Source organism: Oryza sativa, chromosome 2 (genome assembly GCF_034140825.1).
Source record: "Oryza sativa Japonica Group chromosome 2, ASM3414082v1".
Taxonomy (NCBI): Eukaryota; Viridiplantae; Streptophyta; class Magnoliopsida; order Poales; family Poaceae; genus Oryza; species Oryza sativa.
This window is the reverse complement of record NC_089036.1, coordinates 30,635,614-30,659,649: the sequence shown is the minus strand read 5'-3', so window position 1 is coordinate 30,659,649 and position 24,036 is coordinate 30,635,614. Positions and strand designations below refer to the sequence as shown.

Genomic DNA, 24,036 nt, shown 5'->3' with positions numbered 1-24,036 from the left:
ACCCACATGTTAGTTACATAGAAAAAATAAAATTAAATATATATATATATAAATTTAAGTTTACCTTTTTTTTCTCTCTACCTAAGAGGAGAAAATATGGTTTTAAATTTTATTTGTTATACATAACTGACATGTGGATCCCACTAACATGTAGTTGTCACCGTGTCATGCCACGTCAGCATATGGGACAATTTAGAACCGGTTTAGACCTATATGCTACCCAAGACAAGTTCAAGGACTTAAAAATGTATTTTGGAAGTTTAGATGACACAAATGCACAAGTTTAGCGACCGCCTATATAATTCACTCTTTATTTTTCTAGATATGCGGAGGACATAAATACATACAAACATCAGTGGAGGCGTGGAGCCAACATGTTAGGCTATTGTCACATGGCATCAATGAATCTTGATTTAACCTACGTAGACATTATGTTCTTCAATGAATTACATTAGTATATGATTTGCCTTTTGACGCCACCATGTTCCGGCAGAGTTAGCCCATCCATTTGCTTAGCCCATAAATTGATTTAACCATATAAGTTAGCCCATGTGACCATGTTAAAATTATCTACTAAATCCGTTCTAAAATAAGTGTACTCTTGTAATTCAAATTTGAACTAGAAAGTGTACTAGGAGTAGGGGATTAGACAGGGTCGTCCCGAAGGGAGTGCCACAAGTGCGACTGGGCCCCCATTCTCCGGGGTAGAAGGAATTTGTTGAAGTCGCATAGGCCGAACGCAGCACGTCTATTCATTTTCGCTGCGTGCGTTGATTCCCTCCCAAACACGATATTAATCCAAGTAAGTCTTGACCTCGGTGACTCTGAATTATGGATCCGCCCTGTTAAAGTATTGTACAAGAGTACATTAATTTACAAATGATAGTACTCCATCCGTTTCAGGTTATAAGATGTTTTAACTTTTATTAAAGTTAAACTGCTCAAGTTTAATAAAGTTTATAGAAAAATATAGTAATGTTTACACTATCAAATTAGTTTTATTAAATTAATAATTAAATATATTTTCATAATAAATTTATTTTGGTTTAAAAATATTACTATTTTTTTCTATAAACTTGATCAAACTTAAAGTAGTTTGACTTTGACCAAAATCAAAGAAATTTTTTGGTTTTTGTCATCAGAAATTATGGAACAAGTATGTTTGAGTTTTGGATCGTAGACGTGCTCCATTCATGCAGGCACAACGAAAAAAAAATACTAACACGCACGCATGGCTACCAACGCATTGCTACCGCACCAAAGAGGCTCTTGTATATAAGTTAGAGTAATTACACAATAATTATACTCCATTTATCGAAAAGTCTTAAGCATATTTTATTTTCGGGGTTTTCAAATGAGATGATCATATTTGTACCTCCATATATGTAAGACTTAAATAAAGAGATTGTATTTCTCGTTTTGCCATATTAGAATAAATCATTAACCGGAACCCGAGCAACCATCTTAATATTCGTTAGTTACAAGCACACGTATAATTTTTTTTTGTCTCTGTTATAGATGAGTTAGTTTTTTTTTCTTGATTTTGTTAACAAAATAAACACGTTTTAGTTTTTTTTATGGAGGGATTTGGATTAAACTTGCTCTAAACCAAATCACCCAATCTTTCGTTCCATCCGTTTCTTCGCATGTGACAGCTCATCCACACCGATGGAGCAGTGACGAATTTTTTTATTTTTAATTTTATTTATTAAAATATTTACAGAAATAATTTTTAATTTGAAAATTTTACAAAACTAGTCGCCCATCGCCCTTGCCCTTCCAGAAGACGTTTTTTCCGAAGTAGTAGATGGCCGTTGGCTCTACCATAACGGCGGGCCATCGAGGACGCTCAAATTTTACAGGCGGCCCCCTTGCCACCCTCCCAGAGGGCGATTTTTGGCTCTAGGGGGCCACCTACAAAAGGGTTGGGAGGGCTACCTAGAATTTTTGCAGGCATCTCCCTTGCCGCCGCCTAAGAGGGCTATTTTCTACTATAGGGGAGAGGGTGGTATTTTTGCAGGCGGCCCCCTTTAGCCCTCTGGGAGGACGATTTTCTACAGTGCAGGGGGGCCTTTCGTAGGCGGCCCCCTGTAAAGTAAAAAATCGCCCTCCCAAAAGGCTACGAGGGGGCCGTCTGTAAATTTCTCCTCCCTCGATGCCGATTATTATGGGAGGGCCAACGGCTGTCTGCCACATTAGCAAAATCGCCCTCCTAGAGGACGATGGACGACTAATAGTTTTGTAATTTTTTTAAATAGAAAATTATTTTTAAATATTTTAATAAATAAAATTAAAAAATTCGAGCAGTGACCACAGCGAAGCCGGCGCCACTTGTCACGAACAGGCGCCGTGCCACCTCGGCGCATGCCTCTCTACGGCTAGCTACTCCCATTTGTGGTCAACACCTCGTAGCGTCCCTATTTAACGTATCCACACGCATCACAAGATCGACCACCACCAAGCGAGCCCAGCAACAGTTTCACACTTTAGCTGCTAGCTAGTGCTACCACCCACAGGAGGCAACCCTAGCTTTCCCACGCAGCCAATGGAGGCCGGCTACCCGGGCACGGCGGCGAACGGCGCTGCCGCCGACGGGAACGGTGGCGCGCAGCAGGCGGCGGCCGCGCCGGCTATACGTGAGCAGGACCGGCTGATGCCGATCGCGAACGTGATCCGCATCATGCGCCGCGTGCTCCCGGCGCACGCCAAGATCTCGGACGACGCCAAGGAGACGATCCAGGAGTGCGTGTCGGAGTACATCAGCTTCATCACCGGGGAGGCCAACGAGCGGTGCCAGCGCGAGCAGCGCAAGACCATCACCGCCGAGGACGTGCTCTGGGCCATGAGCCGCCTCGGCTTCGACGACTACGTCGAGCCCCTCGGCGTCTACCTCCACCGCTACCGCGAGTTCGAGGGGGAGTCCCGCGGCGTCGGCGTCGGCGTCGGCGCCGCGCGCGGCGACCACCACCATGGTCACGTCGGTGGGATGCTCAAGTCCCGCGCGCAGGGCTCCATGGTGACGCACCACGACATGCAGATGCACGCCGCCATGTACGGTGGCGGCGCGGTGCCGCCGCCGCCGCATCCTCCTCCGCACCACCACGCGTTCCACCAGCTCATGCCGCCGCACCACGGCCAGTACGCGCCGCCGTACGACATGTACGGCGGCGAGCACGGGATGGCGGCGTACTACGGCGGGATGTACGCGCCCGGCAGCGGCGGCGACGGGAGCGGCAGCAGCGGCAGCGGTGGCGCCGGCACGCCGCAGACCGTCAACTTCGAGCACCAGCATCCGTTCGGATACAAGTAGTAACAGCAGCAGAATGGCGATCGGTCTGCACCTGCATGCACACGTATCGCATGCAGATCGAGCTAGTAGTGCAACTGGCTAACTTGAACCAGTTAAAAACTTAAGACTTAGTGATCGTGTGTGGTTTAATTAATTTGCTACGTTCAGGTAGTGATCGATGAGATTTTAATTTCCTACTGTCAGTTTAATTCACCGTTCATGTACTCGATCCAGCTAGTACTACTCCTAGTTACCCTTGTTCTAATCTTAACGCAATTGTGTCGATCGGACGATCGCACGTTTATCTTCAAGTGGAATTTGTCTTATAACACTAATTAAGCGCCTGGAAGCTTATGTACACTTACTCAATTGTGTATTGATCCCTCAAGAGTTGTCAATTACTATTACAAGGTTCATATAAAAGCAAACTCATACAGTGAGTAAGTAGCCAAAGTAACAAAACTAAAAGTAAAAGCAAACTAATAAAAACCAAACAATATAAAGACTAACCATTACTGAATTCTATTGGTGAATCTCCACCAAAAGTTGGTAGAATGCTGCATAATCGTTGACTCAAGTTTACGACACATATCTTTTATTAGCTTGATATGATCACCGTACCTTTATAGTTGAGCCTATTTCTGAAGTCAGTATGTCTCTAAAAAGAACCTACAAATAAGATTTTGACTGCTCAAAATAAAGTTACCAAAACAAAGTTACACTTGCGCACTCGCACTGCATACCAACCCAACGGAGAGAGAGGGAGAGAGATCTAGAGAGAGAGGGAGAGAGATACGGCGCCATATACGGGTGGAGTACTACTGGAGTGTCGCGTGATTTGCCTTCCCCGGCCGGACGGACGCACGCGTGTCCGGTCAAGGACTCACGGTCGCTCGCCTGATCGACGTTGCGTCGCGCCCTCGTCGTACGTACTACGTTCCGAGCCCATCACCGGGCACCGGCGACACGCACGCACGGCGCGTACGTACATACGGATCGTGAATACTAACATATCTACCCAACCCGAATAGATTGCTACGTATCCAACCCGAGTGTTCAGTCTGCATACATACGATACGGGCATGTACAGACACAGCTGTTGCTCGTCGGGTCCGTATTATGATACTCTAAGAAACTTAAGCACAGTAATTGGAGGACGCGATAGAGTCATATGCGAATCATATTATCTAGTCATATGTATAGCAGGATTCTCAGATCGTATAATTGGGCACGCGCGCGCGCTGCCACACCAGCGGATGTTAATTTGGATGGCGCGTCACACGAACTAGCTTGCTTGCGGAGGGTACGTCGTCTCGCTGCCGGCACACGGACGTATACGCGTCGCGGAGGGTTGCCCGGTTCTTCCGCCGCGGCCCGCGGGCGTACGTTAATATATGCTGCTTTCAGCCGCGTGGATCAGTATCAGGGGCTTCGTTTCGTTTACCCCCTGCATCGGTGGCCAGTGCATGCCCGTCTCGGCTGCCCGCTTTGGGAACCGCAGGCCGCAGCATCGCCTAGTTTTGTGAGCTCTCTCCAGCATCGATCGCAGCTAGTAGCTCCTTCCCCATGTATGCATGCATTGCCTACGGGGGCCCTGTCGATCGATCGATCGATCCATCGATGCATCCTCCTCTGTATGTCTCTCTCCCCTACTGTACGCACGACCGGGTGAGGTCAGGTCAGATTTTTTTTTATTAGAGCAGGTACAATAGTATGCTATAAGCCAACTGTAATATAATATATTTTAAAGAGATAAAAAAAGAGAGAGAATAGCAGCGAGCTACATATATGTAGCTAGCTGTAGTATGGACTCCAATACATAATATGTGTATGACAGATGAGTTATTAATAGTATAATAAACAATTATTGCATGAATGGGCTATTCCCAACTCAAAACACTAGACATAGTTTTCATAAACTCCACATCATCAAGAAACTAGTATTATACACTACTATTTCAATGCAAACACCACTATTCCATACTTGACTTTAATGCTACTTATCTCACATGATATCTTGGATGATGTGTAGAAACCATGTCTCATGCAAGACATGGTTTCCTTCTCTTTCCTCATTTATTCACTTGTCATATTATTTTTTATTCTAAGTGACAGCTTATTTAATTCTATAGACACCATATTAGTCATTGGGTTGAGAATGACCTTACATTGTAGAGCAGTGGACTATAATATTAAACTTGCTCTTATTATTCTCTTTCTTTCTTGTGGCTGCTGCACCTGCACTGCACCCGCAACGGCGCTGAATGATGCCATGCGTGCGTGACGAAACATCTGCGTCCCCCCCCTGTGCGGCGCTGTAGCCATGCATGCAGGTGTGCAGCGCCCTGCATTCGCCATGCGGGAGAGCAGTGTACTCCTCCCCATTTTACCACCGACTGTTTACTAGCTGCTTCCAGGGGCACGCGCGCGCTGCTAGTGGTACGTACCACGATTCCTGGCTCCAACGTGCGCACGCATGCTTTAGAACGAATTTAGCTGTGCGCTGCCGCTTTCGGGCCCGTCAACAATTTGTACCAACCGTAGTATCCTTGTGGCTGTACCCTCTTCTAGGTTCTAGTGATGACATGCATGACAACTTTCCCAGTGAACACTGAATTGCAGCTATCATACAGGTTCCTAAACTCAAAAACTACTCGAGGGATGTGATGTGTGTTTCTGAATTTACGGATGAGAAGAAAGCACTCTGTTCACATTTGATGTTTTGGATTCCCTTGGGTAAACATAGTTTTAAATCTCTCGCTATAGCTGGCGCTATCTCCCGCTATAGTTGTTTGAAAAAGATTCTAGCTATTTGATCTCATGTACAATTTAGCCGCTATAGCTCTATTTAGCCTACTATAACTGTTTGAGAAGCTAACCGCTAAATGTCTTAGCCCGCTATTTAAAATATTGGTAAACATCACTGGCCAAACGCTTGCAGGCATTGCAACGGGTTCAGGGCTACCTTGTTATAGTCATCAATGACAAGAGTAGGCTGTCAAACACGACTGAGATACACGAAAAGAGAGCGCTCCAAACAATGTACGCCCGAGTTAAAACCCCGGGTTAAAGAAAAGCAGTTCTACAGAACAGTGATCATACACCTGCAGTCCAGTCTTCTTCAGTCATCGGCACCATTGCTTTCTTTACTCTGCTCAGCCTGGGGGAGAGCGCCTCCGGTGGGTGTCGTCGTCTCTGCTGCTGCACCGGGAGAGTGATCCTCAGCTGGCCTGGTGGAGGCATCCTCTGCCTCACCATTTTCATGTCTAATACACTGCTTTTTCTTAGCCATATCGGTGTCTTCCTCTTGTAGTTCTTCATCAACAACATCGTCATCATCTACATCCTCATCAAAAACCTTGGTAAGGTCACCTTGATTCTCAGCCCCTTCGGCGGCATCAACATTGTTCATGCTTATATCGACCCCATCATTTCCAGCTTCAGCTTCTCCTCTTTTCCTCTGTGGGATCACATGAAAGAACGAAGTCTTCCAGTCCCTTGTTTCCACAAACTTTAGCATTATCTCGAACACTTGGTTAACTGTCAGAACCTGCATAAATTACATAAAAGGAGAGTCAGCAATCTTCAAGTCTTTAGCACAAATTCTCCAACATCCAAATTCCGGGCCATTTTTATAAACTAGGGTTGTTCTAAATAACCCTCTATTTAGACTGATCCATGATAAATGATTGCCATAATATTAATAATAAGAGCCAATCAAAACACATAAAACTCTTACTACTGCACTAACACGTTTGAAGCCTTTGGAGAAGATCTTAAAAAAAACGTTTCTTTTTCTAAAAGAATTTTCAGGATCATTTAACATGCGGAGAGATAATATAACATATCACTGTATTATCTGATAGAAGATGTCACAACATGTAGGCATACTGGATTATTTTGAACCCTTATTGGAAGTATGGATGAAACACAAAACACCATTTGATTGAAAGAAATCAGGCAAGCCAACATTCTGTACTGGGAAAAACATATCCATATGATCACCTGAGAACTTGACATCTTTAAATAATTTCCAATAGGGAGCTTGGCACATTGAATCCCCTGATCAACCGCCTTTTTCAGTGTAATACCTTTCCATCTGTTCCGGTCCACTAGGCCACCGATGATGTATATTTTTGACATGTCTAGATCATCAAGCACAGTTTCAGCATCGGCTGTAAGGTACACAAGGTTTTCTTTACGATCTTCAAATGCTTCAAGATAAGACTTGGCCTCCTTTTCAATCATCCACTTATCATACCCAGGAATCCTTTGAAGATGGGTTGCCATTTCTCCATTGCAACCTGTCAACCATAGATGAGCAGGGTTCGTAGACCTCCCATTAACTGCATAACAGTACATGATCTGTAACTTGCATTAGTACAAGGGTAACAATTTTGCTCGAACTAGACATTAATGAAGGTAGAATGCTTTTTTTTTTTAGAAATTTCTAGGTAGAAGGCATTTTGGTACATAAAGACATTTTGATATTAACTTTTGTCAATATCAGAACATACTTCAGATAGAATAAGAGATCAATGCTATAGCATTAGCACATATTGATATATATGATTAAAACCAGATAGCACAAGCCACCAGGTTGTCGAAATAGAAAAATCATATATGCAAGATTCATATAACTGGTTTCTCTTACAGGTCTACACTTAACATCCAGTTGACACATGAATAAAAGATTCATACGTGAAACTGCTAACATCCAGTAGAAATTATGGACAAGTAATAAAAGTATAAAGATTTATTTATTTTTTTGGAAAAAAAGAATCAGGATATTTTTTTGGCACCTTTAACAAGCCATGCCAATACAAATATGTGATCTGCCATATACATTTCACAAGTAATCAAGTTACTGGAATGTCCTTCGGATATCATATATATCAATACACACATGATTCGCATATTAGCATTATTTCAAGCATGAAGTTTAGTTTCAGCCCAAAATGTACAAAAGCGAGAAGGGCAAAGCAAATCCACCTGCTGCGTGAGGCTGTGAATCTCGTTGGGCCGCATGAGATCTCCGAACTCGAGGTCCAGCACCACCTTCTGCCCGGCGCCCTCGGCCGCGCGGCGGAGCCGCTCGGCGCGTGCGCCGCGCTCCTCCGCGCGCCGCCCCACCCGCTCGCGCCGCGTCTGCCGCCGCGCCTCCACCATCTCGGCGCGGGCCTCCTCCGAGGGCGCCGCGGCCAGCGCCTCCTCCCACTCGCGCCTTCGCCTCTCTATGTCGGCGCGCCGGCGCTCCTTCTCCGCCGCCTTCCGTGCCGCCTTCTGCGCCGCCTGCCTCTCCTGCTTCAGCAGCTTCTTCCTCGCGCTTTTCGACATCGCCGGAGGCTGCCCTTCATCCGCGGCCCCGGCCGCGGCCACGTCCGTGGCTTGCTCACTCGCCGCGTCGTCAGCCATCTCAACTCGCCGCCGCCGCCGCCGCCGCCGGAGCAGTGGCTCGGTTTGGAGAGGGGTTTTTGGTTTCTCGGCACCACGTGACCGAATTACCGAAATAACCTCAAACGTATTACAAAAGTACGCCTCCTAGTGAAGTTAGCGTACATCAAAATTCCGCCTCAATCCAGGATGCAAACCTATGGGCTACGCGAATCTTATTTGCCACGGCCCAAATAGCCATGTAGATGAAGCCCATCTTGGAGCCCATAAGCGAAATGTGTGTGCTGTACTGCTGTTCCTTCGAGCCATTGACCGGTTGATCCGTTCGGTAGCTTCAGAGCGGTTAGACTCCCCCCAACGATCTGCATGGTGTGGCATCTCTTACCAAGTCAATCGCCAATCACGGCTGTCCATACGGAAGCCAGTAAGAGATCAACGGCTCTCAGTGAAGCAACGTCTCTTCTCCAAACCCAACCGCCCGGCGCGTACGCAGTCCACTACCACCACTTCCGCCGGCGCCACTCGCTTTCGTGAAGAAAACCTCTATATAAACTCCCCCGGCCAGAGACACCGCCACGGCTCACGCTCGCAACAACACAAAACCCTAGACTTGCACAGATCGAGACGAGAGAGGCTAGCAGCAACATTCTTCGACAATGGCTAGCCTTGCAATCTTCGCCGCTGTAGCCTTCGTTCTCCTCGCCGCCTCGGTGTCGTCGTCGTCGGCGGCTTTGTACACCGTCGGCGATGCGAGGGGGTGGGCAGTGCCGCCCACAGGCTCAGAGTCGTACAACCATTGGGGTCTAAAGAATCGCTTCCGCGTAGGCGACGTCGTGGGTAAGTACAAGATCATCGCCGATCTGCGAACGGCGATCATTATCACAGTTCGCATCATTTTGCAGAGTTCAAGTACGTGAACGAATCGGTGGTGGTGGTGAACCACGAGGGCTACAGGAACTGCAGCTCGCTGAGCCCGGTGATCCGGTTCACGGACGGCGACACCAAGTACCTGCTCGACCGCCCGGGGCTCGTCTTCTTCATCAGCGGCGTGCAGGAGCGCTGCGAGCGCGGCCTGCGGATGAGGCTGCGCGTCAGGCCCGCCGCTCCGGGGCCGGCGCAGGCGCCGGCGCCGGGGCCAACGAGGGCGGCGCTGACGCTGCGTCGTCCACCCATCGGCGCTCCCAGGCCGGCCGCCGTCACCGCCGCGTTCACCCCGACATCGCCGTCCGCTTCGCGCCCGAGCGCCAGAACCAGCCCGAGTCCCAGCCCTGGGCCGGCACAGGCGCCGAGCGGTGCATCTGGCCGCGCGCTCACGGGCTTCTCCATGGCAGCAGCGCTTCTCGTCGTGTGTGTCGTCTCCGTGTTCATCTTGGTTTGAGGTTATTTGGAGAGGTTTAATTAGCTCTCTGTCGGTCGGTAGTATCGTCGGTTTTGATAGGAATTAATGCTATAATTCTGAGATCCAAGAAGAAGAAGAAGAAGAACGTGTCATGTCATCTCGCGGTAGATGACAGGATCGAGTCCATTTTTGTTAATTAGGGTGTTCCAATGTTTTGTCTAGGGTACTTAATTAAACCCTTATGGCCTTATGTACGTAAACCCATTCCCTCAATAAAATCCCACCAGTTTTATTGTGAAGATCGACTTGGCAATGCCCTCAGATCCACTGGAGTGATTGTTTGATTTGCCATGGAAGTTGAACTGTGCAGCTCCCTATGTTTAACGGCGGATAATAATTTTCTACTTAAGTGTCATGGCACCTATCATTTACATACAACAAAAAAATTTTAAAAAAAATTCAGTACAATTGATGATACAAATTTATACACAAACATATATGACTATGGGCCTATTTAGTTCGCGAAATAAAAAAATTTTGGGTATCAAATCAGATGTTTGACCGGATGTCGGAAGGGGTTTTCGAACACAAATGAAAAAACTAATTTCATAACTCGCTTGGAAACCGTGAGACGAATTTTTAAGTCTAATTAATCCGGCATTAGCATATGTGGGTTACTGTAGCACTTATTAGGCTCAAAAGATTCGTGATTTCCTTCCTAACCGTGCAATTAGTTTTTCTTTTAATCTATATTTAACGCTTCATGCATGTGTCCAAAGATTCAATGTAGAGAAACAAAAATAATAAATCTTATATGTATGACGCAGATAAAAATTGTTATTTATTGTTTCTTCACATGTAGATTAATTTTAGATTTGCATGTTTGTAATAGTGTCTTATATTATCATAGTTTATCTTATCAAATTTTATAAAATTTTTATATAACTACTTAAATTACATGTACATGTGTAGAAAATACATTCATGTTAAACGGCCCAGTCGATCTCACTTTGAACAGGCGAAAGAAAAGTCCGGAACAGTTCAGTTCCGCGCGCGCGATTCCACCGGCGAAACGGGAGCTCCACGTCCGCGTTCTGTTGCGCCTCGCACGCCCGGTTCCACCGCTCGCGCCGCGCGCTCGGCTCCCGTCTCGTCCACATCCCCCGCGACCACGTACGCTGCCACGCCCGCGCCCATGCCCACGCCCACGCCTGCGGCCGCCGGGCCACCGGTTGGTTGTCCGCCTCTAGTTTCCAGGTCGTCCAGAACCTGGGAAAATCAACCGAAAAAAACTCAAAACAGGCGAAGTAATCGTTTGAAAACGAAACGATTTTAGGCAGCGTCGCATGCAAAGCATGCCACAAGAAACAGGGCATAAGTAGGCGCCTCCATGCAGCGCCCCATGAAAAGCATTCCGATTCCTCTGCTCCTCTTCCTGTTCCCCCCCCCCCCCCCCCCCTCTCTTCTCTCCCCCCGGCCGGGGAAGAAATTTTGCCCCCAAAATAATTTTCTGCACGGACGATCAAAGAAAGGGCAAAATTTTTCTGCGCCTCCGGTTGAAGGAAGCCGTGATCCATGTCGGTGAGTGCTCGTCCTCTGCAGGGTTTGTTAGAGGCGTTGCATCTACGTACGTGCAATTTGATTTGGATTCTCGGTTCTTTCTTTCTTGACCATATGCATTGATTGATCGATCGATGCTGCCATTTGGTATATCTTTGCATTATACCGTTTATTCCTTTGAATCAATTGAGTACCTGATGGCAATTGGATGTGTGGAGAAACGTTCAGGGGTTTTCCGATTAGCTATACAAGGTGGTGATAGACGATCTGGGTTCGAAGCCTCAGCCCTCCTAATTATTTGATATTAAGTCCTCTCCTAATATCCATGTCTTTTTATTGGATGTGTGACGAGGAACTTCTCGCAAATTGGATCGACAGGAGCAACCTAGAGAGATTGATTACAAGAATGAAACTAAATCTATAGAAACGTAGATTGGGACTTTTTCCCTCTGTTCTCTAATCGGGACGAAACAGGGCAAACGGTACAATATGCCCTCACGCTATTGTGACCCTTAATTTGTATTGTCTTCAACTCTTCATTTTTCAAACTTGACCATTCCGATTTGTCTTCTAAATAGCCCAATTGATATGCGTGATACAGAAGCAATCTGCAATAGCACGCTAGCTTACTCGTATCATGCATAATCACACTGATCTTGTCATATACATGGGTTGGTTTTTTTTTTTCTCATCAAGGACGAGACTGGCCGCACCATTCCAAAGTTCGGCGCATGGGACGTCAACAACCCGGCCTCTGCCGACGGTTTCACGGTGATCTTCAGCAAAGCCAGGGATGAGAAGAAGGGCCCCGTCAACGTGGACGCCAGCACCAGGTCAAACTCTGACATGAAAGACTCCAATAACAATAAGGCAACAGAGAAGATCAACCCCTACCACCGCAGGACAAACTCCGCATCAGTATATATATACTTCCTTTCTTCCATTTCCTTCCTTAGCATCACATTATTGATCTCAATGAAAATGAAAAAAAAAAGAGATCATCATCAGATCTTTGGCTTGTTACATGTAAGTTACTATTGTTTATTGATCTGTTTTTGCAGAAGAAGTGGTTTTGCTGTGTGTCGCCCAGCCCCACCCAACCTTGAGGAAGCAAAGGAATACCAAATATAACATGATGCTGCTACTGCCGCCTTGTTAATGCATATAGTAATGATTATACACACCCAGTTGAAAATGGCCCGGTGTTATTCTGTGATGGTTGCTCTGTTGTTGTGAGGAGGCTGGTCTTGAGCTCCTCAAGCCTGTCTGTCAGTGACAACAGCGCCATGTATGATTTGTTTTCCGCCGGGCCAACCATGTACGAGTGTATGACTGTTACATGAGAAATTTATGGGTATATGATGATTAAAAACGTCATGATTTTGTGTGTACTCGTTGACGTTTGATTGTAATTATCCATTCGCTCTTGTCCTTTTTCTTATGGTTCTGCAGTGTGATCCTTCCTCAACTTCATCAACTGTCAACTAGTAATTCTGAAACTGTACTGCCCAGTGCCCAATTCAGACTTCTGATCCTGCTGTAACTTCAGTAAGGTTATACATTGGTACCCACTTTTGTTGGAACCTGCATGGGAAAAAAATGTAGGGAGAACCTAGAAACTACCTAAAGAGTAAAATGTATAGGTGGTATCACAACTTGTGAGGTGGGTGCAGTTTAGTCACTCAATCTTACAAATTGCTCAAATAAGTCACTCATCTTACTTCGATGGTGCAAATTTTACCGAATATATTGTCACATGGATTATTTGTTTTTAGATTGGAGGTCGTATTAGTTTTAAAAAAACAATTGGAGGTTGTATTGACCTCACATCTTACATTTTTTTTAGGAAAAATTGGAACCATGCCATTATAATTTCGCAAAATTTGAGATATGCCATCCTGACCCACGTGTCATTCTTTTTTTTAAGCCATGTGGGTAGGGCAAGCATTACAATTACAAATTAGCACTCATATTTTTCATGTATATACTAATACTCCCGCTTTCAATGAACATGGCCATATTATGCTTGACAATCAATAAAAAATTCATCTTTAATTGGATTTTAATACTGGTAGTATTGTACGTTGGCTTATTTATGGATCGTGTGACCATGTTTACAAAACAAATTAACATAGCACATAACTTCATTGCGAACATCCCACACAACACATGTTTTGTATGATTTGCATCCTAAAACAAGATGAGTAACTTGTTTGAGTATTTTACAAGATGGGTGACTAAATTGCACCCATTTCACAAGTTGAGGTACTAGCGGTGCATTTTACTCCTACCTAAAATACACAAATACACGTCTAAGATTTATCCATGTCATCCCGGCAATAAAAAATTTACTCGTGGTGAATTACTCGGGTGATGTGAATAAATCTTAGATTTCTATTTGTGTATCCTAGGTAATTTTCAGGTTTTCATTACACATGGATACATATTTTCCCGGTCTGCACAGTTTTCAGAATGTAACCTCAGAAGAGAACATCTATGTGCCACCCCTCCACAGTATTGAAGCTCTTTTAAGTTTAATTTCTTCCTGATATATAGCATTGTACATACTGTACGTAATATCATTTACATATTGAGAGTATACAGAGTGGCAACACAAAGCAAATGGAAACTCGAGCGACAGAAGCTGGCAAGCTGCCCTTGTCCCTGCGGAGGAAGAGCGCCTCATAAACCGGAGAATTGATGGCTACTATCAGTACACACAGAACAGCCTGGAGAAACAAAGTTTCCAAACCCCCTGGGCCTTCTTGTAACAAAACTCTACTAATTCCTAACACCATGCATGCCAGGTTGAGCAGCGCAACTGTCGTAAGGATTACAAACATCGCCGAGAAGGATCCGAATTCCATCATCCCCTTCTTGTACCTCTCCAAGGCCTGCAAGTCAGTGACCTTCACTGTCAGGTTGAATCCAGACTCAGAGATGCCCAATATTCTGCGGAATGTGTCGATGGTTGCCAGGAGGTATGAGGTGATCCTTCTAATGAGCCACATCCTCTGTGCATTCCACCACTCCACTGCACTGTCACCACATTGCAGTGACTCTGCTAAGCTGCAGGAGTATGCGGCCACCATAACGTACGCAAAGGGTATGAACCAGGGGCTAGTTTTCTGAGTTAATTGCAGATGTAAATCTTGTGTTAAACTTTAAGCCAAGTGCGTACAAATGTCTGAACAAACGTTAAAGCATATGGAAACTTACCTCAGGAAAGAGGGAGATGCCATTGAGGAAGCAAAGAGAAGGAATTGTGACATAGTACAAGGTGGGGAAGCTGTTCACGGCCCAGAAGCCGCAGACAGAGTAGCCCATTTGAAGACCCAGCTTGATCTTCCCATGACCTAATAAGAAGGGGCTGTACCGTGAGAGGGATATTTGGAGGAACCCTTCTGTCCATCTCTTGTACAGGACCAGGATCTGGCCTAGTGAGGTGGGTGTCATGCCTAAGAATCCCTTTCTTTTGGGGTTGTAGTACACTGATCTCCATCCACGGCATTGGATTTGTAATCCTGTAGTTACATCCTCCAGTGGGCACCCATACCTAACCCCCTTCTGCAATTCAGCAACTTGAAGTCAGTAGCTGTAATCAGTACAAAATGAACAAAGTTCTGTAACTATGCGAATGCCCATTGCTGGTTGATGGCTATAGAGGATAAAATCCAACAGTTTACATGTTCAGGGTATGAAGTAAGAGACTAACATACCTCAATTCCCCAGATGGTGTTATGCTCATATGTGCAAGTCACAAGTGACCTGCCCATTTCTTCCAACTCATTAGCATCTTCTGTTCTCCCTGCTACCCTAGTCCAATCTTCCTTATATTCTTGACTATAGATTCGTCCACATAGGGCCTCTCTCCGATGGAAGCATCCAGTGCCATAGTAACACATTCCACCCCAACCATCCAAGCAAGGATGATCCAACTGGTGATCAACGGAATGAAATCACAAACAAAGTTAGGTCCAATTGTGTAAGTATGTCCACTGAAATTTCAGGAGATGCTATGCTATCTTACTACTGACCTCGTTGACAACATTGATTGGGTGGCCATAGATGTCATTGTGCACCACATTTTCAAAATTCTGAGGATACTGTACAAAACCAATATCTTGGCCTTGCTCTTCATCTAGGAAAAAACACAATGCGTCTCTGATGGACTCTGAATTGTTTGAGTACATATCACAATCAACATTCATGATGATTGGACTGTTGCTTATCACTGATGATACCCTTATCTGCAAATATTGACCATAATTTAAGGAATTCTAGAAACACGATAAGGTTGACTCTAAATTGTTGCGGTAGAAAATCATGGACCATAGAGTGGCTAAAAGACCCACCAAAGCATTCAAAGATCCAGCTTTGAAGTGATGCTGTTTCTGGGGTTTCTTCTCACGTGCCATATATACAAGTGTTGGCAATGCATTTCCATCAATATCAACTGCCTTTTGTTTGTTACTATCGATTAAAATCTAGCCATGGAGAACACTTTGATCAGCAGAATCCACAAATATGTTGCAGACAAGAAAAACAAATTTCATATCCCATTAAAGTTTCTTGTGCATGTACATTCTTATATGTTAGCAATTATGATTAGAGCCAACACACCAGCTTTGTTTTAAAATTTTCTAATCATCTCATTATTCTGAATTTTGAATTCAATTAAATGTTCTTCATCTGTTAACCTGGTCATCACCACATAACTTTTACCTGAACTATAGAAGGGTGATCACTAGAAGTGAAATTCTCATTCCACTGTGAGAAGCCTCTGGAATGGCATCGTGGAACCTCGGGGATCCTACCTGAATTTACTACTGAGTTCACACGATCTGTCATGTCTTTGTACAGTTCCTGAAACACAGAAAAAAGAAAGTAAAGGTAATAAGTAGACATGTAAATCACTAGTAGTGCACCAAATGGAAGCCAGTAATAGTGCACAGACTAAATTGATAACCTGAAAACAACCTCTCGCGTCGCTCTCGCGCGGGTGGCTCAGGGGGCGAAAAAACCCTAGCCGCCCACGCCTCCACTCCCTCCCCACCGCCTCGCCGCCGCCGGAGCTCGCCGGCGGCAAAGCCGGCAGCGAGCAGGGAAGGCGGCGGCGAGGTTCTTCCTCCCGGCGACTCCCCCCGGCGTGACGTGGACGGGACGACGACGCCGGCGAAGACCCTCCACCGCGGCCGGAGGTGGCGATGGCGGCGCGGTGTGGGGAGGCAGCAGATCCGGCGCCTCCAAGGCCGGATCCGACCACCCCACGCCTGGATCTGGCACAACGGCGGCGCGAGGTGGCTGGGGGGGCGGCGGCAGCGGCGGCAGGGACGGCGCGGCTGGCCCGGTGCGGCAGCCTGGGCGCGGTGGCGGTGGCTCGACGGCTGGGATGGCGGCTGCCTAGAGGCGGCGGCGGCTGGGAGCGGCGGCGGCAGCTCGGCGCGCGGCCGGTCCGGGCAGCCCGGGCTCGCGCGGCTCGGCAGTGCGGCGGCGAGCCCCCATGGCGCAGGCAGGCCTCGGCAGCCGGGCAGCCAGGGTGACGCCGCGGTGCCCTCCTCAGCCGGGTGGGCTATGCGGCGCGGCCAGATGGGGTGCGGCGGCCGGGCGACGGGGGCGCCGGTGGGTTGCGCCGGAGCCGGAGCAGCAGAAGCGTCTCTGGCGTCGGCGCAAGCCCAGATGGCAGTGTAAAGGGAGCTGGCGGCGGTGGGTCGTCTTCTCCGTTGCCGGTCGGCACCCTCGCCCTTCCTGGAGCTCCTCCCCTTCTCTGTGGGGAGTTTCTATGTTGGATTGAGGCGGCAGCTCGTCAAGCGGGGGAAACTCAGGCTGCCAAAGCAATGCCATCCAGTCCCGGTTCTCCTTTTGTCCAAAGCTGGCGAGGAGGCCGGCGGGTGGTGGAACGGAGGGGTCCTGGGCCAGCTCTCAGGGGCGGTGGTTGATGTCGGCTGACGGAGGGGCGTCAGTGCGGTGTGGTTCGATGAAGTCGGTCGATGGAGGGGCGTCAGTGCGGTGTGGTGGAAGCTACGTGTTGCCATTTGTCTGTGTAGTGGTTCTGAGTTGGTGGACGGCGATCTACAGTCAAGGTTGTAGGGTCCCAGGCAAAAGCCTAGTCCGGTAATTCACTGGGCCGGCAGCGGCTATGTCTTCGGGCGTCGTAACCTCCTTGGGGCGTTGTCAAGGGTTACCCTCTTCCTTTCTCGATAAGCTTCTCTGGGTGAAAACCACATCTTTTTTAGATGGGCGATGGCGGCATCCTGGATGTCGTGACCACCGTGGTGGCTTCGTTTTCGGAGTCTTGTCTCTGTGGTGTTGCCGTAGGCCTAGCGGCGTTCGGCCATTCTTAGCGGGGGTCATTTGGTGCTAGGCTTCACCCTCAGCGGTTTGTGCTTGGGTGGTAGTGCGTGCTGTGAGGTCATGCACCTTGGTGCATTGTGATGTTTTTTTTTTCTTGTAACTTTTACTCCTTCTTAATATATTTGGATGGCCTCCTTCGGCCTTCCCGGCGAAAAAAAAGTAATAGTGCACAACAGCAATTTAGTTGAAGATGAACTACATTACATCACAACAGTTTCAACTCTACCTTCATGGTAAACCACTCTTTAGGTCCACACCCATCAGGAGGGGAAGCTACTTTAGCAAAGTAAGCAGCTGGTGATCTGGGTTCCACCTTGTACTTCTTGCAAAATGGAATCCAATGCTTTGCAAACTCGGATGCCTCGCATAGAACGTAGAATGTTAAAACCGAACCAGCATCATCAGATAAGTAGATGTTCAGCTTCTCAGGCAGGTAGTCATAAGCCATGACAGACAAAACAGTGGAGATGACAAGCATCGGTGGCTCTGCTGTTGGATCCGCTGTACAGACAAAAATGTCCACACTGGGAAGCTCGTCTTCACTGTAGCTGTTTGCAATCAAAATTCTAGCATCATAGCATGTCTTTCAACAACAATTCTACATATCCTTTTTGAGCAAACGTAATCAATACTACATATCTTTTTTGAGCAAAGGATAATCAGTACATATCCAATGAAAGAACAAACCAAGCAAGGAGAAGGAATTGCGACACAGATTAACCTTGATAGCAGTTGCTGGTACTATCGAGAGCCGGGAGGTACCTTTGAGCGAGGCGGTCTTTGAAGGTGCGGCGGTAGACGGGGCACCACCGCACGGACAGCGTCAGGACCCAGTAGAAGCCGAACCAGAGCTCCGCCGCGAGCATCCCGAGCCACGCCCACCGCCGCACGCCGTCGCCGCCACCGGGAGGCAGGTGAGTGGCTCTGTACAGCCATATCAGAAGAACTCCCGCGAAGACCGTGGCCGCGGACACCCGGTACGCCGCCATCGCCATCCGCCCCGGTTTCTCCGTCGCGAACAGCGGGGGCCCGCGCTGGCGGCCGCCGGAGACGACGCCGCCGCCGCTCCCCGCCATGCTCCCTCCTACCTGCGAAGTATGGAGCAGATGGCACTGGGACTTCAGAGGAGTGGGTGAGTGCTACTGCTGACTACTGAGTAGCCTAGTAGATGGTCAACACAAGCGAACGTCCAAGGCTTGCACCCACCCGCGGCTGCGCTGCAAAGTTTGACGTCTAGTAGAGCAGCATTACTGTTCATCAGGAGAAGATGATGAAATGGACGTTGCAGGCATGGAAGTTGGGGTGAAAACAGCAGAAATAGAAGGGATATTATGCTATAGATATCGAGGGGAAACCCCTGAAACAAAATATACACGAGATGACTCCACTGGTACATTGTTGCATGGTGCTATAGTAGATTTAAACCAAGATATGGACTGTTCAATCGCAAGTTACAACTAGTGTCTTCTATTGAGCTGTGACCACTTCTAGTCTTCTAGCATCAGTTGCTTGTCGGCTGAGATTGTAATCTGATTTGTCAATTTCCTTTTCTTCAACAGTCTGAGCTTCATCAGCAACAAAGACAACCTGAAAGGAAGAAGCTGCAGAATATAGTGCCCAGTCAGTAATATGGTATCCAACAGCTGAAAGTGGCTTAACATGAGATATATTGAGAATTACCAAGATACTAGAGATTAAACATTGTCCTCGAAATCTTCAGCTAACATTGAAAAACAAATCCATCCTTTTATTTGAAGAGCTTTCTGAGCCCATTGAACAATGACAGAGCTTTAAGTTCACCACCTCTCATGTCCCTCAGTCTCCTACGCAATATCTGTAAGAAAAAAGAGGGTTGTAACTTGTAAGAAGTTAAGAATAACCACATGATGAACACAGAGAAGTAACAATATAGCATGCATTATTGACTTACATATTGTGTACGATACAGGATTCTCCGTTCACTAATGCAAAGATCTCTTGCTAGTTGTTTTAGCAGTAACGTCCGGTTGGCTTGCTTTGAATTGGTTGAAAGTTGCAGAGACCCACTGCTACCCTGAAACATTATTGATTGGCGTACATTAGTTTGTTAGCACTCACAAAAGTATCCATAGGATCATCAGAGAACTAGTTTGCATAATGTACTGTTTAAATATCACGATAAATTAACTAGAAGTTCTGCAAGATCTTCCATGGAAAGGATCTCACCTCTAGGAACTTTGTGTATTTTGCTATGTTAGACTCACAACAGTCCAAGATAAACTGAAGAGCTTGTTCCTCCAGTTCAGGATAATTAAGTCCAGGCTTGGATGGACTTTTATTTGATGCAGCGACAGCCATCTGAAAGGATAAGCTTTGGGAGATCACTCATATAGAATAAGTGTAAGCTCAATTTATCTTCAACAAACCCCTAGTTTTACCTCAGTCAACAAGATCCCGAAATATCGGTGCAAAACAGAAATGACAAACCTCTTCAAAACGTTGGCTCATCTCGGGAGGGCTGACCACAAGAAAGGCATAAGCCATCAACTCAACTGGCCATCCTGTGACGCGTAAAGGGAAACTTTCAAACCTGTAAGTAATGAATCAGTGATCAGATCCACTTATATTGATAGCAAAAGTACGATTTGATAGTGACAGAGATGTGCACTGTAAGATAATCGCAGGGGAGTTGAAACAACACTGCATATTCTAATATTTATGAAATTTTACTCATTTTTTTTTCTTCTGCAGACCACACCAGTTACACAACTAAATACTGTTTTCAGACTTCGTTCTTGATGGCATGTTCAAATGGCGATAAGAGAGCAAACATGCCACAAAATACTCCAGCCTAAGGTCTAATGGATGTTCATTTTAGCAAGATGATATAAAGGCACAACAACGCGACAGTTAAGAGAACATTTTCTTTCACTCACTATGAGTTGTTAGCACGCAAGGATATGATCGCTTACTCTGACAATCCATTTCTTTTTAGTGCTTGTAGCTTCTCTTTGTAGCACTTATCAGACTTATTAAGAGACACCAGCAATTCAACTGAATCATTTGGGTTTGTTCCCTCTTTTGGAACAAAACCATATGAAAGCAATAGCTCGCCACTGGATTTCTTGCCATAGGATATAAACACCTGAAGAGGATATTTTAGAAACGGATAAGTTTAAGAGTTAACTGCATGAAATAACTACACCTAGACATAACCCACAGAAAAATCTCATTAACTCCATTTTAAAGAAAAGGATGGCTGACAGATCCAAATGTTCCATGAATCACACTTAAGTACAGTATGCTATGTTTGCACAAAACAAAATTTATAAAATGGATGAACTCCAGATGTTTTGGGAACGCATCCTAAAACTAGTGTCAAGATTCAAGATGATTTGCTTACTACTCCCTCTGGTCACAAATAAGTAACGTTTTGGAATGCGTCCAGTCAACATGTTCTCTTTAAATATTTCTTTAATCGTCACCATCAATTTCTTTAAATATCTTGATTCAACTTTTGAAAGTGATATGGTTAGATTCATCTTCAAAAAATAGTTTCCAAATATTATAACTTTGATATATATTTTATGAGTTTTATACTAGTAATTTGTATAAAACAACTGTAATGGTGACTGTGTTGCTGTCTAGAATGACACTTATTTGTGACCGGAGGTAGTAATAGGCAGAGATACCAATCTATTGGTAGAAAACAAGGATCCTAGTAAGTTGAATTTTTTTTGACGTAATAATTTTTTTTTGACGTAAAGTAAGTTGAATGAAACAGTAAAAAAAATTGCTATCATATTCACAAGGTTAAGTTAAAAATCCCCAATCTTGAAACAGCAATATAGGGCTAAAGCATAAATGAAAAGCGTTACCTGCTCACCTGGTTGATATGAACGATCGGTAGTGAAAACTATTCCCCCTGAGGATTTATCATAATCCAAGAATGTTTCCACCTGAAAATTTATTTTGCAAAAAACTTATGAAGTAATCTCTAACAATAAGAATGTCATGAAGACCTATGAAATTGTACAAGTAATGAAAACTATGGGAGACAGAGTGCTTAAGGAATTCTGTGCACTATTCATAATGATTCTTTGTTACTAACATACAAATCGAACCTCAGGACTATGGTTAAGCATATCTGCCCAAGGAACTAGTGCAACCCTTCCATCCATTGATGGCAATCGAACCTGCAAATCATTCCAATGAACATTCTTGTTTAGCAGAATGACATCAACAGCAAGCAATGCAAAAGCCTTCAATTTTGTAACAAAACAGGTAACTGGAGAATACATGGTGGAAGTAAAAAAAATGTTTTTACTGCATTTGGTAAGTTCATAGTACTTTAGCTTACCAGGCGTGAGAAGAGGATGCCGAAGGACCATCTAAACGTCTCTAAGTTGTAAACCTAAAATAGTAAAGTTAAGTTATATTAGATAAACCAACCAGGTTACACTAAAAACACATGATATTTTAGAAGTAATATGTGATATCTCTCATGTGAGTGAACCAGTACATTTCTTAGTGCGTAGTATGTAGACCACTTTCACATCTTTGTGTTAGTACTGAAAGCTAAAGAATGATATAATCCTTAGCCTTGTTATATATTTTAACTTGCTGAGACTTAAAAAGTAGAATCTAGGTCGGAAAGGCCTCTTGTGTCATTAGTCTCAACAAAGAACATACTAACTTTTGTGAAACATACCTCCTCAGGGAACAAATCTGAATGCTTAGAAAATATTCTGTCACGGAGATCATTGTATCTGCCAAAACCAACAGAGTAAGATTTTACAATTAAGGCTAAATGACCATCAGGACTACAGCAGAAAGAAAGAAAAAACATACGTTCCGACCACATCAGTGATCCTCTGAATTGCGCGTTCCCTGATCGGCGAAGCCACCAAGTATGCATCAAGCTCAGGCCTAGTCCTGCAACAACAAATAAAGGCTGTACAAGATTGAGAATGCAATCTCCAAGCCCCACCGAACTTCCCCCATCAACAATAATCGTCAGGCTATACCAGTACAACAGAGAGTAAGGCTGCCTTGGCAACGCCGCTATGTAGCTGCTCCACCTCGACGAACTCTCTAAACTAGCTTCGCTTATAAGGTAGGTAGCAATAAGCGGCCAATCCGGCACAGAATTTCTCTTCAACACATTCCCCACCTCAGGGCAGCCCCATTCCTATACAAGAAGCACAACAAAAATCACCAAATTGACAGTAAATTCATCACATGAAGCACCTGAAATCCACCATTAAAGCTATCAACGAGCGGGGGTAGTGACTAGTGAGAGGGAGGCTAGGGCTTTCTTACTGAGTCAGCTGTAATGACGAGGGAGGGAGGCACGAAGAGCAGCTTCTCCCCCTTGCGGATGTTCTTCAGCGCGACGAGGCCGCGCTCACCGACGTCCACCCGCTGTATCCCCAACCTCTGCTCGGGGAGCCCCGAATCGGTGAGCCACCTCTCCAGCGACACGGCGCTCTCCAGGGACTCGATCTCGCAGCCCCACGGGACTCCCGCGGCGGCGGCCTCCCGCTGCGCCGGCGCCGACGCCGACGCCGACGCAGCCGAGGCGCGGACGGGGGATCGGATGAGGACTCCTGAGGGTAAGGCTAGATGCTGCCGGAGACGGCGAGGCGAGCGCGGCGGCCGGAACTGCGTGTGGAGCGCGAGCGCCGCGGCGGTGGCCATGGCGGAACCGCGAAATGGCGGTGCGGTTGTGTGCGGGCGCGGGGGGCTTATCCGCTTTGCCAGTCGCGGGCTTGGCTTTTTTATGCGACACTTTTGTGGGCTGGCTGCAATTATTGGGCCTTTTTGTTTATTAGGCCGTGAGGTAGTACTACACGGAATGAAATAAGTTCAATATTACTCCCATAGCTAGTGGTGGAATCTGATTCGTATCCCAAACCATAATATCGATATATCGACCCCCAACTATTAAAACCGGTGCACATTTGACTTCCTCGATGATTTTGGAGGATGGTTTCGCTGATGTGGCGACTACGTGGTGGTGTTGACTTAGTCTTCGTCCTACGTGATGCCACCGCTATGTTGACCAAGTCTCGGCCAGCTTCACATCTCCCCCGTCTCTCCCTACTACAAGCTCTCCCGG

The 24,036-nt window shown here is 46.1% G+C and overlaps 6 protein-coding genes across 8 annotated transcripts; 3 read left to right on the top strand and 3 right to left on the bottom strand.

Moving 5' to 3' along the window:
* Positions 1-2,449: 2,449 nt before the first annotated feature.
* On the top strand, positions 2,450-3,624 carry LOC4330586 (nuclear transcription factor Y subunit B-3). The gene has a single exon (XM_015769434.3). It carries the CDS (start codon positions 2,546-2,548, stop codon positions 3,308-3,310), a length of 765 nt encoding a protein of 254 aa, XP_015624920.1. The 5' UTR covers positions 2,450-2,545; the 3' UTR covers positions 3,311-3,624.
* A 2,605-nt stretch (positions 3,625-6,229) lies between these two features.
* LOC4330585 (tRNA (guanine(9)-N1)-methyltransferase) lies at positions 6,230-8,787 on the bottom strand. Its single transcript, XM_015767795.3, has 3 exons — positions 8,282-8,787; positions 7,295-7,654; positions 6,230-6,839 (listed from the first exon to the last, which is right to left on the bottom strand). The coding sequence occupies exons 1-3, from the start codon at positions 8,702-8,704 to the stop codon at positions 6,411-6,413; spliced, it is 1,212 nt and encodes a 403-aa protein (XP_015623281.1). The 5' UTR covers positions 8,705-8,787; the 3' UTR covers positions 6,230-6,410.
* A 399-nt stretch (positions 8,788-9,186) lies between these two features.
* LOC4330584 (early nodulin-like protein 15) lies at positions 9,187-10,321 on the top strand. The gene is made up of 2 exons (XM_015769526.3): positions 9,187-9,520; positions 9,586-10,321. Exons 1-2 carry the CDS (start codon positions 9,340-9,342, stop codon positions 10,059-10,061), a joined length of 657 nt encoding a protein of 218 aa, XP_015625012.1. The 5' UTR covers positions 9,187-9,339; the 3' UTR covers positions 10,062-10,321.
* An 891-nt stretch (positions 10,322-11,212) lies between these two features.
* Positions 11,213-12,973, top strand: LOC9268927 (protein NOI4). Its single transcript, XM_015769359.3, has 3 exons — positions 11,213-11,603; positions 12,279-12,500; positions 12,644-12,973. The coding sequence occupies exons 1-3, from the start codon at positions 11,598-11,600 to the stop codon at positions 12,686-12,688; spliced, it is 273 nt and encodes a 90-aa protein (XP_015624845.1). The 5' UTR covers positions 11,213-11,597; the 3' UTR covers positions 12,689-12,973.
* Positions 12,974-14,108: 1,135 nt separating this feature from the next.
* Positions 14,109-19,070, bottom strand: LOC4330583 (cellulose synthase-like protein E2). 3 transcript variants are annotated; one of them, NM_001401960.1, is made up of 8 exons: positions 18,699-19,070; positions 18,163-18,484; positions 16,308-16,448; positions 15,938-16,069; positions 15,620-15,832; positions 15,302-15,520; positions 14,802-15,149; positions 14,113-14,710 (listed from the first exon to the last, which is right to left on the bottom strand). In NM_001401960.1, the coding sequence occupies exons 1-8, from the start codon at positions 19,010-19,012 to the stop codon at positions 14,162-14,164; spliced, it is 2,238 nt and encodes a 745-aa protein (NP_001388889.1). In that variant the 5' UTR covers positions 19,013-19,070; the 3' UTR covers positions 14,113-14,161. The 3 variants fall into 3 exon arrangements, with proteins under 3 accessions (XP_066163148.1, NP_001388889.1, NP_001388890.1); XM_066307051.1 differs by lacking the exons at positions 18,163-18,484; positions 18,699-19,070 and adding an exon at positions 16,552-17,418 and having other exon boundaries at positions 14,109-14,710; NM_001401961.1 differs by lacking the exons at positions 18,163-18,484; positions 18,699-19,070 and adding an exon at positions 16,563-17,418.
* A 184-nt stretch (positions 19,071-19,254) lies between these two features.
* LOC4330582 (ribulose-1,5 bisphosphate carboxylase/oxygenase large subunit N-methyltransferase, chloroplastic) lies at positions 19,255-23,668 on the bottom strand. The gene is made up of 13 exons (XM_015769708.3): positions 23,238-23,668; positions 22,943-23,106; positions 22,767-22,850; positions 22,627-22,684; positions 22,276-22,329; positions 22,040-22,111; positions 21,794-21,874; positions 20,888-21,060; positions 20,403-20,505; positions 20,142-20,273; positions 19,867-19,989; positions 19,617-19,770; positions 19,255-19,537 (listed from the first exon to the last, which is right to left on the bottom strand). Exons 1-12 carry the CDS (start codon positions 23,613-23,615, stop codon positions 19,684-19,686), a joined length of 1,509 nt encoding a protein of 502 aa, XP_015625194.1. The 5' UTR covers positions 23,616-23,668; the 3' UTR covers positions 19,255-19,537; positions 19,617-19,683.
* Positions 23,669-24,036: the final 368 nt, after the last annotated feature.